Source organism: Typopeltis vanoorti, chromosome 11 (genome assembly GCF_054136105.1).
Source record: "Typopeltis vanoorti isolate ZY-2024b chromosome 11, IOZ_Tvanoo_1.0, whole genome shotgun sequence".
Classification (NCBI taxonomy): domain Eukaryota; kingdom Metazoa; phylum Arthropoda; class Arachnida; order Uropygi; family Thelyphonidae; genus Typopeltis; species Typopeltis vanoorti.
Genome location: NC_143559.1, coordinates 98,565,643 through 98,581,100, shown reverse-complemented (window position 1 = coordinate 98,581,100; position 15,458 = coordinate 98,565,643). Strand labels below are relative to the sequence as shown.

General features: G+C 35.1%; 1 protein-coding gene across 2 annotated transcripts in view; it reads left to right on the top strand.

Moving 5' to 3' along the window:
* The window catches only part of Elp1 (elongator complex protein 1), a 215,592-nt gene that overhangs the window by 35,344 nt on the left and 164,790 nt on the right, over positions 1-15,458 (top strand). For both annotated transcript variants that reach the window (XM_090400177.1, XM_090400176.1), the window contains exons 11-13: positions 6,626-6,856; positions 10,570-10,737; positions 11,980-12,079. In XM_090400177.1, the coding sequence (XP_090256303.1) occupies positions 6,626-6,856; positions 10,570-10,737; positions 11,980-12,079 (499 nt within the window). The remainder of the gene's footprint in view (positions 1-6,625; positions 6,857-10,569; positions 10,738-11,979; positions 12,080-15,458) is intronic.

The following is a 15,458-nucleotide window of genomic DNA, read 5'->3' as shown; positions in this document are numbered from 1 at the left end:
CTAACAAATTTAAGCCATCCGAATGTTAAAATAACTTTTTTGCCACCTAATAATACTTCACGTATTCAACCAACCACTCGAACCAAGGAATAATATCAACATTTAAGTTATATTTGTCGAACATTCCAATTAATTTTGAAAAAAATGGAATCTAATCCAAACATGGCACTGCTTCAAGCATGGAAAGAGTTTTCAATATTGAATTGTGTGAAAATTATTTCTCTGTCCATTAAGGAATTACAAACCTCTACACTGAATGCTTGCTGGAAAAAAATATGGCCAGAAGTCGTTCTGGAACAAAATTTCATACCTCCAGTGGATGAAGAGCTGAGTCATATAATAAACGTCACACACATTTTTGATGGAGAGGACTTTTGATAATGAAATTAGTGAATTAATTGATAGATTATTAAATGAAACAGATTTAATTGAGGAGGAACTGTTACAATTAATAGATGACATCAAATCAAATGGTGGGGGAAGTCTATCGAAAATTCTGATTGTGATGAATCCGTTGAAGAATTCAGTTTAAAGAAATTAGCAGAAGGATTGGACTTGGCAAGAAAGTTAGGAAGTTATTTTATGGATAATGCTCCCTCAATGGAGCGCTACAGAAAATTCATGAGAAAATTGGATATTTGTTTAGCTCCATATTATGAACGTAATAAAAAATTACAGCATAGTGGTAAGCAAGGTCTTATTACTAACTTCTTGATAACTAAACCAGCCAAAGTATGCAGTGAGAATTATACAAATGATGTCCAAGAGATTTCAAGTGATGACATCTGGCCACTCGTAAATAAAGTTACGAAATGTTATATTTGAAGATAGTGATGATGATTAAAATATGCATTTTATTTTATTTTGCCTAAAACATTTATTGCATTATGTGCAATGAAGTTTACATACAATTTTTAATTTTTATAAAATTATAAAAATTACAAAAATTATAAAAATTTTTGTTGGTTATGTCATTGTTGTTTATATAATTTAACAAAAAAAAACGATTTTGGAACATAGCCCTACTTTTTCTATGTGATCTGAGTCTCATATAACATGGCATTTCTATGGAACCTAACATCCGCATCATATGAGTGTTACCTATTAGGTAACCTATACTAGTAGGCATTCTAGCTGTCCATTAAAAAAAAAAAAATATTTTCTCTCAGTGATAGTCCTTTTGCAAGTGCACTGCATTGCAACAGCATCTAAAATTATGAAAAAGGAAGGCTTGTATTGATTAAAAGGATCAGTTTGACTAATACAATCAAACAATATTTTATTATTGTTATGTGGATATCTCCATGGAGTCCAAAGACTCGTTGCAGGTGGTTCACACTAACCATTATTTGCACGAACCTGTAATATTTCTCCTTAAACTCTTTCACTGTTAAAGCAACCCATTTCATTCACCGCTCTCTAAGCAAAACATCTTGTTCTCTGATCAAGAGGATGAGCATCAGCTCCACCGCAGAGACTGAATTCCTGGTTACATTATCATTGGAGCCACTTACCATCATGCACGTGGCCTTGCCACCTATGTACATAATACCCTAGAAGATACTCACCTCATTACAACTAGCATTTGGTGGTGTGCATCTGATAACAACTATGATAGAGAACATAACCATTACCAACGTGTATAAACCCCCTGCCGTCTTGTGGCCTCCACAAGAGGACAGGGGATTTATACACGTTCTACCAGTGTACCACCCTGCAATGCATATAGGACTTTAATAGCCATCACACACATTATGGAAATATGTTTCCAACAATGAATGCTGATAGACTTTGACTGAATGGGCAGAAATTCACAACATGCACCTAATTTTCGATGGAAAAGGCGCTTCTTTCTTCAGGTCAGCACTTGGAACATGGAGTACAACCCCGATCTCTGCTTCATCACTCAAGATAACAATGGATGACCATTACCTATATCAAGAAGAGGTCTCTCCAACTTTCCCTGAAGCCAACATAGACCAATTTTATTAGAGTTAGGCCCACAGGTACCCCTTGTCAGATCCATCCACCATTCCTGCTGGAACTTCCAGAAAGCCAACTGGGATACATTTGCTGCCTGTCTTGACAAATATGTCCATTGGATCCCTCCAACAAGCAACAATTAAAAGAGATTCGTGGAAGCTGTATTAGCTGTACCAAGAGGCTTTTGGAAGGAATATATCCCTGGATGGGACGATGACAGTAATAAACTGTATCAAGAATAATACCTAAAGTGTGGCGATCCTGACATTGCAGATGAACTCATTCACAGACTTGACACTAGCCGACAGAAGAAAGACTCGATTTTTGGCACTCCAGTAGAAAAGCATGGAGCCTTCTCAGAAAACTAGGTAGTGGCACCCTGACTGCCCAGGAACAATTGGCTGTTTCTCCTAACCAATATGCATCACATATTGTCAATACATCAAGATATACCACCAAGGACAAACAATACACTCTTCAAATAAAAAGAGAACTTACATATTTGAAAAATAGCATCAGACCCTTTATATTCATGACCTTCAACAGGCTCCAGGTTATTCATCCTGATTTCCTGTTGAAGACAGGCCAAAAAGCTCAATAGTGGTTGTCTTGCTTTTTCTCTGACATCCTCCAGACTGGTAGACTTCCGAAAGAGTTTAAGAGGACAAAAATTATCCCCATCTTAAAACCAGGAAAAACCAACAACAAACCAGAAAACTACCAACCAATCGCCCTGCTTAGCACCTGTTATAAGCTCCTAGAAAGGCTGATCCTCAATAGAATTGACCCTAAGATGATAGAACAAGTCCCAGTGGAACAGGCTGGATTCAGACATAAACAAAGCTGATGTGATCAGATTCTGTCACTCTCCACACATATAGAGGCAGGCTACCAACAATGTCTGAAAACAACTGTAGCTTTTGTAGATCTTACCACAGCTTATGATACAGTCTGGAGGCATAGCACAGTCTACAAGTTGCTCCGTGCAGTACCATACAGAACAGTAGCAAAACTAATCGATAACATGCTAAGCAACCACCTGTTCCAAGTGTGTATGAACAAGAACAACAGTAAACAAAGAATACTGGATGATGGATTACCACAAGGGTCAGTTCTTGCTCCCCTCCTTTTTAACTTATACATCGCAGATTTGCCTAATACTGCCTCCAGGAAGTTTTGCTATGTTGATGCTGATAACATTGCTCTAGCCACCAGACACACCAATTTTACTACAATGGAAGATACACTAACAAACGACCTTGCAGTCTTAGATGAAAAAAAAAAAAATCAGCTAACGCCTTTTTATTCCCGTATACGAGAGTAGGTGAGGCCATTTAGCCCTATCTAACTTTTGGAGACTGAGTGGGCAGTTCAATCTCCACTGGTACCAATCAGAGATAGATGGCCCAAGGCTATCACTAATTAAGCGGCGCACAGTGAAGAGAGACAGCTCAAATGTGCCGCCATCTCGTGGTCCCTAACACAATATATTCAATGTCTGAAATAATGTAGGTTCTACAGTCGATTTTCTTGAGTTTACAGGACAAAAAACCTGAGTTTCCGGGAGGAAAAACCCGCTTGCCCGTGCCAGAGATTGACTAACTCGCGAACCGGTCGAAAAAAGGCTTAGAAAAATTTCCTCTAGTCGCCGACTAGACTCGAAACCAATTCTTCCTTCGTGCGGCCAAGCACTGTGATGTGCAAACACCACATCCACTGAGCTACACAGGCTCTCTGTCTCTGTCTTAGATGAATACTTCAGCAAATGGAGATTATGCCCAAATCCTAGCAAAACAGAAGTTTCATGCTTCCATCTAAACAACAACCAGGCTAACAAAGAACTCGTGGTCTATTTCAACCACAAACTGCTACGCTACAACAGATTCCCGAAATATCTGGGTGTCACTCTGGATAGAACTCTATCTTTTAAACCACATCTCATTAACAGCATCCAAGCTAAAAACAAGAAACAATATACTGCAAAAACTATGTGGAACAACTTGGGGTGCCTCAGCAACAATGTTTTGCTGCTGAGTTTACTCTGCAGCTGAATACTGCTCACCTGTATGGCTGAACAGCACCCATGTGTATTTGGTTGATGCTCAGCTTAACACCACTATGCACCTTATTTCTGGAACTGTAAAATTAACCCCAACCTACTGGCTCCTAGTGCTAAGCAACATCTGCAGATCCAACTTTCTTCTACATGAATACAGCAAAATCGTGGAAATCCAAAATCTTCCAATCCATGAAGACATCCCACCCCTAGAAATAAACAGGCTAGAATCAAGGCACCCTCCAATCTTAACAGCAAAAACTTGCAGAGATAAGTTTCAACATGAAGGAGAAGTGGAAAGAGTCCTGGTGTAACACTTCAACAAGGTCTTCCATGAATTAGTGGGCCCAACACAGATGCTTTCAGGTTTTGACTTACCTCTGAAAACTTGGTCTACCCTTAACCGAATTCACACCAATCATGGCAGATGTGCAGACCACCTTCGCAAATGGGGCATGATTGCCTAACCCAGGTGTGACTGTGGCTCACCCCGCCAGACAATTAATCATATTACTACAGAATGTGTCTAACATGCATACAGTGGAAACCTGTCAGACTTTATCCATGCTACACCAATTGCAGTTGACTGGATAATCAACCTAGACATACAGTTGTAGCTTATTCTTGAGTGTCTCTTATATGTCTATTACTATGTCCATATATATTAAGAATTAATGTAACATAACTTTTCATGTGTGGGCCATATGCTAAATAAAATAAATAATCTTTTTCTCTCCCATCATATATTGAAAAATTTCTTCAGCATCTACTGCATTCTTTTTAGTAACATATGTTTCTATCATATACCTTCTTTTCTGCTTATGGTCTGTATTTTTTAATAATCCACAAACCTTCAGTCTGTCCCCATAAGGAGTATGCCACAGACCAATCACCAATTTGTTCACTCATCTCTGGATCTTCTCCACTGCTTCATCCTCGAGAAATCCTAGACAACTAAATCTATACACAGTAGTAGTTTAGATCTGATCATATCAAAGTCTTATAAAGAAGGAAAATAGTTTCCTTATCTTTTTGTTATTCTGATTATTAACATCCAGAGGCAACATGTCCTCCTCTGAATTTCAACTTAGTCCCTGACCTGTCAGTTTCTTGTAGTTTATTTCCATCTGTGTAATTACACAACTTGTTGTCTTTGCCATTATCCTTTGTCCAAAGTATTTAAATCAACTTTCAGAATCTCTTTATTGCCTTTATCAACTACTGTTCTCCTTCCCCAGTTCAGCAATTTGAATTCCTTTCTCAAATCATTCTTAGCATCATTGATGTACAAATTAAATGGCTGCAGCCCAAGTACAGAGTTCTGTGTCACTGGTCATGTGCCTTCTCCTTGATTTGACTTCACTATATACTCCTCTCTGATCTTTGTCATAAGCTTTATGACCATTCCCATTTGCTTCAGTGTATATAATAGGATTTTTTCATGTCACATCCTGTCATATGCCTTGGCTAAGTTTGGCAATATCATGGAATAGTCATTTTCATTATTCAATTCAGCTGTTATTACAAAGTGAATAAATTACTGAGATAAACCTCCCACTTCATAAAGCTATGCTTTCCCCTCCATATTCTTCTTTCCAACACTTTGACTTTTCTTTTCATATCTTTTCTCTCCTTTAGGACCATGTCAATGCTGAAACTTAAGCGGTCTGGTTAGGAACACTACTACTATTTCTTTTATGCTTTCTTGTAATAATACCTGGGCCTATATCCCATCCTGTTCCATAACTGTATTCACATTGATATTTCTTAATATCTTAAACATCTCCAGTTCACCTACTGCTATTTTTCTCAGTCCCTGCATCACTACATTATCTCTACCTGGATAATGCACTGTCACAAAGTGATTACTTAGTAATTCACTTATTTATTCTGCCTCTACCATCCCCATTCATCTATATTCATTAAAGTTATACTTCCATAATCATTCTTTGTTTTATTCACTGCATAGCAAAAGAATCCTTTTAAGATTTCATTTGGCCTGCTTGGCTAATTTTCTGTTATAATCTGAATTTTCCTTTCTTACTGTGCTTCATTATGCTTTATACTGCTCACAAGCTTGCTTATCACCTTTCTAAATTCCTTCTGCAGCCTTTTTTTGCAGATGCTGCTTTTCTCAAATGCTCCTTGACCATTTCCTATGCACTGCTAATAGCCTTCCTTGCAGTTTCTTATGCTGTTTTCTGAGTTTTTCATAATCACTATCTTTGTAGTTCCACATATCCATTAAACTGAAAATTTCACATGCCACCCCGAGATTGCATGATCACCCTCTCTTATCAAGAGGCATGGTTAAATTCTTTATCATTTGATCCAGTATTTTCAGTGGCTGCATAAATTTCCATAATTACTTGTCCTTCGAATGATCACCTTTGTATCAAAATAAATATTGATATTAAGGTAATCTTAATTGAGGTATCATTAAGTTTGAAAATAGTTGAAGAAATTATTTTGTAAATTATTATAATTACATTTTTGGCTGAAATATTTTTGCAGAAGTTGTATTTGTTGTATTATCTTTCAAAATAATTTTTGATAGAAGTAATACATCTGTTTTTTTCTTTCTAGTGATGTTATGGATTGTGAATAATTATCACTGGTATCTGAAACAGATGCTTCAGTTTGATACACAGTTGCAAGGGAAATTGTTAGCTGTTGTTTGGGATCCTATTCATGCTTATAAACTCCATGTGATTTTGGATGCAGGAAGGTATATTCAGTATAACTGGGCTTGGAATGTAGATCGTGAGTCTGCAAAATCACAATCAGATAAAGCGCATGTGGCTGTTATTGATGGAAGTAAGATTTGTTCAAAATTTTTTTTTATTTAATTTAAGAATTAATAGATAGTGTACATTTTTTTAAAATTTGGATTATACATCTAATGCAGTCAGTAATACAACCAAAATATCTATCCAATTTTTACACAGAAACTATAGAGAGGCCATTTTTGTATGTAAACTCATCCTGTGTACACTCAGCTCTCACTATAGTTAATTCTTAGAGACTAAAGAAATAGTATGTGCACTAAATATTTTTATTATTGTTTATTTATTTTTTTTAATTTTTATATAATATGGAAACCTTGTTCTAGAGGCCAAACATGAACTTTTCAAAGCCATTTCAGCCCTCCAATAAGTGGAACAGTGGTCTCACTGGATGATGAAATTTATCTCCCACCTAAAGACAATTGCAAACACCCATGCCTGTAGCAAGATTTTTACTTGCAGCCAGTTGGTTGGAGAGCAATACATTAACCAATTAGCAAATCAGGTTGGCATATTGTATATTATGTAGTTCGTTTAATTGGAAGGACATGATTTGAATCTTGACTGAGACAAAAAGAACCCTTCAGGATTTTCAGAAAGTGAATTAACTAATTTCATACAAAATTAGCAGGTTTTCCTTCTGAAAAAATCTTACTGTATATCCTAAAAGACAGACAAACTAGCCTAAGAAAACACACAGTTAACAAGCATAGCAAACCAGGGTAATAAGATTAATTACTCTATCATAGTATTAAGTAGATTTCTATGAAGCCATATTACCTGTGACAGACTGTTGAGATCACATATTTAAGGGGAAGATGATGCATTGAAACTTTTTATTAGTTTGTTATAATGAAATGAGTTTACTGTAATGGTATTTGCTATAGTGAAAGTTGGCTGTTGTCTTTTTCACACAGGAAACAACTTCTAGTTAGAAAAGAATCTGTTACCCAAGAGTCTTCAAAACTTTCAGATGGCATATTGTGAATTTAGCATACCCTCTCTACATGTAATGAATTTTTTCATATATATCAAGAAACTGTTTGTACTTATATATTTCATTTAGCATATTACTTTCAGTGTACTCTGCATAGTACACACACTATACCAAGTATTTTATTAGACTGGTTACCAAGTCTATTTTTTGCCAGTTTTGCTTGACTTAAAAAAGCCAGAACCTATAAGTTTATAAGTTTGATCTAACAATTATTTTAACTTCAGCACAGGATTAAAAATAATAAATAAGTAAATAAACACAAATCCAATACAAAAAATTTGAAATTCTGTAAGGAATTTGAAAAGGACCTAATGCCAAAAACTTGCATCTTGTTTAAATAACAGTTTAACCTTCTGGTTCCTTGCTAAGGTTGTTGGGCACAATTTCTGTCTTCTGTTTTTCCACCATTCTTTTATCTAAATAGCATCATGGTAGCATCACCCAACAATAAAGCAGACTTTTTAGCATTAGTCTTTTCCTCCAACTTTTGTATAGATGACTAAGGACAATCACCTCCCACAAACAGCCCACAAACGTTTGCCTGTTTTGATTCAGAAAGCCATCAAAAGTCTAAATAGGCATCAATAAGTTCCCTGTCTACATAGATACCTCACCTGCAACTGTGCTCAAAATTTATTCTCCAGAATTAATAATTTATATTTCATATTCAGGTTCTCATACTTGTATAGCATCTACTCAGCATGTCTGTATCAATCATCTCTAAAAAAACATGAGATAAAAGTCAAGATTAGCCACCAATCTCTTATCTCATTGTCCTTACCTTAGGCCTCTTGAAAAAAATGGTCATCAACAGGCAAGTTCTTCACCACTTGGAACTTATCAATTAATAAGTGATTCCAATATGGATTCCACTGCACTTGTTCTGCAGCAAAGCTCTTAGCCAGTCTTACCCACTTTTAGACATAAGTCTTGGAAAGATTTGGAGAAACCTATGCAGTCACTCTTAACTTTTTCAGGGCATCTGGTATAGAGGCTTCCTTAGCAAACTACCATCATATGGCCTGCCTTCAGTTCTTTGTCATTGGTTTCTAAGTTTCTTTTTTTTATGTTCACTGTCATGGTGGATGGTTTCCTTGCTTCAGATTTCTTTATCACTGCTGGGGGTACCCTAGAAAATTATTTGAGCACCAACATCTTCCACAACCAATGTCTTAAACAGCAATCTCCTTGTTATTCTCCTGTGAGGTGAGACTAATGTAATGAACTTCGTTGGTGTCAAAACACATTCTGTTTTATTCATCATAAGAAAGATCTCACCTCACTCACTTCCTTACTTTTGATAATATTTAAGTCTCCAATCAGGATTATATTTCTCTTCTTGGATTGACTTACACCCCTAAATCAAAAATACATTACATCCTTATCCACCAAAAGACTTGGTCTCCTCTTCTTTTCAGGACACTACTTCTCACTTGTGCAACTGCTAATACTATAAATCAAGGGTAGCCACAATGTGGCTCGCGAGCCACATGCTCTTCACAATCTACCAGGAAAAAATAAACAAAAAACGAGAAGAGGAACAAAATAAAAATGAGAAAACAGAGAGAGAGAGAAAAAAACAGGGTAATGAAAATTACTGCAATAAAAAATGTTCAATCTGAAACACATTAAATGAAGTTTACTTTGAACAATTAGAATAATTTTAAAGTTGAAACACAATAATTTTAGTTATTTATTAGTAGAGGCTTTCCCTATATCCATTTTCTTAGTAAGCTCCTTAAAATTAGTGTGTAATTAGTCAAGGCAGTTCTTACAAGCTCGTTACAACCTTGCCATGCGCACACTCACTTACTCCCGTACCATCATTGAGGCTCTTCTAAGTCTTACAGGAATTATTTTGACTCCAAAGGGATGCATAGCTGGCCACCCTCCACTCAACCTTTGAATACTCTTCTCACATTTTGAGTAGTACATAGTACACCAAAAATGCTTCCAGAAGAGGGTAATTCCTCTTAATAGATGACCTCTCTTTCTCTTCCCACATTTTTTTTCTTCAATCATGCAGACTCTTTTGTGCCTTATCCATTTTCTGTATGTATTTTCATGCACTACTGAACTAGTCACCACCATGATTCCTCCACTCTCCTCTAGCAAAAACAAGTAGATTATGGCAGCATGAGTATACACATTTTGCCTTCATACTTTGTAAACCACCTTCTTATTCTCTTATTTCTTTCCTTTCTTTTTTGGAACAGCTTTTTCTATACCATTTTCCCAAAGGAATAAACCTCCACCTGTTCAAGAAGCACATCAACAGATTTTTTCTTTCTCTCTGACTACTTGTCCACATACAGTACTCTTTTATTTACATTATTTAACCTCACATGCATATGTCATCATGAAATTCCTGATGTGTACTATCAAGGAGTGGTTGATATAGAAAAACTGTATATGGTTTTACTTTGTTTGTTTGTGTTGTTGTTGTTTTAGTTTGCTTGTTACACAACTGTAGTTGTTTGTGCATGAATTTATGCATAATTTTCAACAAATGAATTTCTATGTTTGTTCCACATTTGGATCAGTTAATTAAAAAAATGCATGTTTTGTAACTTCTGACTATTGATGGATCTGAGATTTGAATGAATATACATTATATTTATATACAATTATATATTTATATATCAAATATATATATATATATGTGTGTGTGTGTTGTGTGTGTATACATATATATATATATATATATATATATATGCTTATTATTCATTAAGTTCTATTTTTAACAGATAAGGTGCTGATCACATCTTTTAAAAAAATGGTCATTCCACCTCCACTTTGTACATACCATCTTCAACTTGAGAAACCACCTAGTCAGGTAATATTTGCACCACCACCAAATACAAATGACATTATGATAATATTCCCTGACTACAGGCTTGCCTTTTATAAATTTGGTAAGTAATGTTAAAACTAAATGAGAAAAGACTTATTTTTAAACACCAGACAATTTTTCATTCATAAATAATATTTAAAATCATTTAGTAAATGGAGTTTTAAAGTGTAAATAAGTATTAATTATTTTTAGTTTATAATTAAGCTCAAACATGAGTATATATTTTTCACTTATTTTATCTTTTTCATTAGTTGGCATATCTAATAAGAACATATAAACAGTGATTACTGATTAATTTGACATTCACTTCAAATGAAACAGATTTGAATTATATGCACATGTCCACAAATTTTGCTCATGCCTACCTACTTTCTGTCCTATTCACATTGGAAATTAGAAGAGCAGTCTGAAAAACTACAAGCAAGTGACATTTAGAAAAAGTTACATGACCTATGTTTGCATAAAGATTGTGTTACCCATAATTTTATGGGTCTGTCTGATTGATACAGCATACTTATACAGATCATGTCGTTTATAATTGATTTTGTGGTTTATATTGATGTGTAACTTTTGCTAAGGAGCATCATCCACTATATATTCTCTATAGAGTTTATTAGATTTTACATTTGCTATATAACTTTCTCTCCATACAGGTGAATAGTGACATAATATGTTAGTATTCATCAGTAGTACATCACAAAATTACCAACTCGAAAATTAAGAATTATGATCTGACTTTTACAGAAAATAGACATGATACTATGGTCAACAGAACCTAAACTAAACTTAAAATTTAAAAGTTTAAATATTTAAAACTTAAAATATCTTGCAGCAGAATTCAAACCCACAGCTCTGTTGGTTGGAAAGTAGTGATGCTAACCCAGCTCTTCAACTAACCAGAGCTGGCATTTTAAGTTTAATACAGCTTAAACATTATTGGATTCTACCATGCAGCGTATTATCATTGATATCAGCACACTTTATAGTCCTTAATTTTTGAAAATAAGTAGGTCCATACATAATTTCAAAAGTTTAAGGACTATAACATGTTCATATCAATAAGTATACATTTCCAAATATAAATCGGAACAATTAAATAGTAGTGTTTTGTTCTATTGCACAGCTACTCTATTTAAATGACATTTAGTAATATAAGTAATATTAGTAATATAAAATTGGAGGTATCAGGAATAATAATAATAATAATAAATCAGGATCATATATAACAGTATAACATTCTAGTATAATATAAAAAAAAAATACATATTTTCATTATGACTTCCGTAAAAATATTTTTTTTAAGACTCTTATGAGAGCCAGGTGGCTGATGGTAATTTCCTAGATGATACAGAAAAGAGTAGGAAAATGGATGTGCTGTCTCATAAGTGTTGTGATGTTTACAAGTAAGTTATGTTTATTTTCTTTCATTATATCAAGATGTGCTTTAAAATCTTTTTCTTTGTTAAATCTTCATTATATTATTGCCACTGAATGATTTTGTGAAAGATTATTTAATTTTTTTCCTCTCATAAATAGTCATTTTGAAGCTGTCTTTTTAAAGGAACAATGCAAAAAAACTCAAGAAACAACTTGTTAATTGTTACTTATCAAGAAACAACTTATAAATTCTTGTATTTAAGTTGTAATTGTTCCTTGATTTTGATAAATATTTAATTGGAATTCAGATATCACATAAGAGGGAAAGAGAGAACTCATCATCATCAAATTCCTGCCATGTACTCTCAAGGGGTGTACAGGATATGATGGTACTACATGAAAAATTTACATCATTACTAACTTCCTATCTACAATTTTCCTGCAGATCAGTCTGTTACTTGTAAAGACTCCAATATTATCAGATCTTATATTTCTATCATCTGAGGCACTTTGTACCCTATCAAACAATCTATATCTTGGTCTTCCTCTTGGTCGTTTTGCTGCCAACCTGGCAGAGAACACTTGTTTTGACCAATCTTTCCTCACCCATTCTGTTTAAATGACCATACTACCTGAGATTAGCTCTGCTGACGCATTCCTAGATGCTAACAATGTCAAGTTCTTTCCTAATATCCTCATTTTTAATATGATATTGCCATTGATGCTATATGTTCACGCCTCTAATTTTTCTCAGGACTCTCATATCTGCAGTCTCTAGTCTGTGGTCAAGTGTTTTACTTCTGACCCAGCTCTCAGATCCATAAATTAAAAGTGGTTTGAACACTGTCTTGTATACAGCTAATTTAGTGTTCTGACTAATTTTTCTCTTATTCCATATGAATTTATTCAATTGACTTCCTACTATACCAGCTTTATTGATTCTGTTGTCTATTTCCATATTTAATTTACCATCTTCACTAAAAATCGTGCCTAAGTAGGTGAAATGTTTTACTTGTTCCACAGGTTCTCCGTTCACAGTGCAGTTGACATTTTCAACGATTCTGCCTATTTCCATTGTCTTTGTCTTTTTATTGCTGACCTTCATACCATATCTATTACAACAGTTATTCAATTTAGTCAAGGAATCTTGCAGACATGCAGTGGATTTATTGATAAGTATAACATCATCTGCATAAAGCAAAGAGCTGACATTAACATTTCCAATATAGGTAATGAATAACAGAAGGGATAATGTACATCCATGTCTCACACCAGATTTAACATTAAACCATCTTTCTGCACTTCCTTCAAATCTAACTGCTGACTTACAACTCAAATAAAGACTAAGTATTGCTTGATATAATGTTCCATTGACCCCATATAACTGTAGCATTTTGAATAACTTCTCTCTTGGCACCTTTTCATATGCCTTCTCCAGATCTACAAAACTTAAATACAGATCTTTGTTATATTCCCATGATTTCTCCACTATTTGTCGTAAAGTGAAGATCTCATACTGACAGCCTCTATTTGGCCTGAATCCACCTTGTTCTTCACCAAGCTTTTCTTCTACAATTCTTCTCAAGTATACTTGCATATATCTTACCAATAGCACTCAGTAAAGAAATACCTCTGTAATTCTCACATTCAGTTTTATTTCCCTTTTTATATATGAATGCTATGAGAGCTCTACTCCAATCATCGGGAATTCGATCCTCTGTCCATGCCTTCTGAACTATGCAGTGCGGCCACTGCAAGACTTTTATACCACCATACTTCAGCATTTCTGGTTGAATATCATCTACTCCTGCTGCCATTCCACATTTTAAGCCTTTGATGGATTTTTCTACTACAAGTATGGATATGCATTCCTGACTGAATACCTGTTGAGTGTTTTTTACCACTGTGCTGTCATCACTCCTTGTTTCATTTAGCAATTTCTCAAAGTAATTACTCCATACTTCCAGGATATCTTTTTCTCCCATTTTCATGTCACCTTTATCATCTCTAACTCCTTTTACAGAACTCTTTCCTCCATTTCTAAGCTTCTTCAATAACCTCCAAAATATTTTGTCACCTTCTGGATATTTATTTTCTATGTTCTTGCCAAAGTCCTCCCATGACTTTTGTTTAGCTAGTTTTACACACACTGTTTAGCTTTCTTACATTTGTCTCTGTATTCTCTAAGAGCACAAGCTGACTTATTTGCCAAGAACTTTTGATATGCTTTCTTCTTTTCCTTCACTGCCTCTTTAACTTCCTGTGTCCACCATTGAGTTCTGAATTTTCTATCCTTGCAGACAACCTCACCACATGCCTCGCTGGCTGAATCAATCAAGGTTTTCTTCAAGACTTGCCACTGAATCTCTAAAATTTGGTTCCTGTTCTCAAACTCTTTCATTTTTTCTTCAATAATCTTTGTGTATTTTAGTCTACAGTTCAAATCTGAGAGCTGCTCAACTTTTGTTTGCTTTAAAACTTTCTTACATGTTATTCTTTTCAATATGAAATTCAATTTTATCCTGCTCAAGACTAAAAAGTGATCACTTCCGATTTCAAATCCTCTGTACACTCTGGTGTCCTGCACAAGGAAGAAAACATCACTTTCAACAATATCATAGTCAATGAGACTTTTCTTATTTCTTGCCTTTTCTTTCCATATGAATTTGTGCACATTTTTATGTTGGAACATGGTGTTAGTAATAACCAGTCCATATACTGAGCAGAAATCCAACAGGTATTTGTCATTATTATTAGCTTTGCTTTTTTCTCCAAATTTTCCCAAAATATTTTTGTATGTCTGATAATTACTTCCTACTCTGCTATTTAGATCCCCAACAAGGACCAACTTTTCCTTTTTCATTGTGTCAGATGCTTTCTCTAAAGCATTAAAAAAATTCCTGCACTTCTACCTTAGTAGAACCCTCTGTGGGACCATAGGCACAAATAAGTCTCATTGACCAGTTCCCCATTCTGATATTTGCCCACATCACTCTACTTGAGACTGCCTGCCATTACAGAAGATTAGCCTCATATTTAGTGTTCAATACAATGGCTGGGGTGCTTAAGGGTCAAAGCTGTATAACTGATAGGAGACCTCCACCTAGCCTTTAAAGGAATGCGGAGAAACGACCAGGGCTTCTGACCTAATGTCCAATCCTCACCTTCTCGTGGTGCACCCTGTTGGGTATCTACTTGGATACTGAACAAACAAGGATGGGCTGGCAATTTGGGATTTTAGCCGACCAAATTGTATTCTTATTGGTTAAACCAAAATAAAAAAATTGTGGTACAACATGACAAAATTTCATGCCGGCTGGGGCGTCGCCAGTTAAACAAGGCCCCCGCTGTTTTTGCCAGGGAACCAGGGCGAACAGCGAAAAGTCAGCTACTGGAACAAATCTG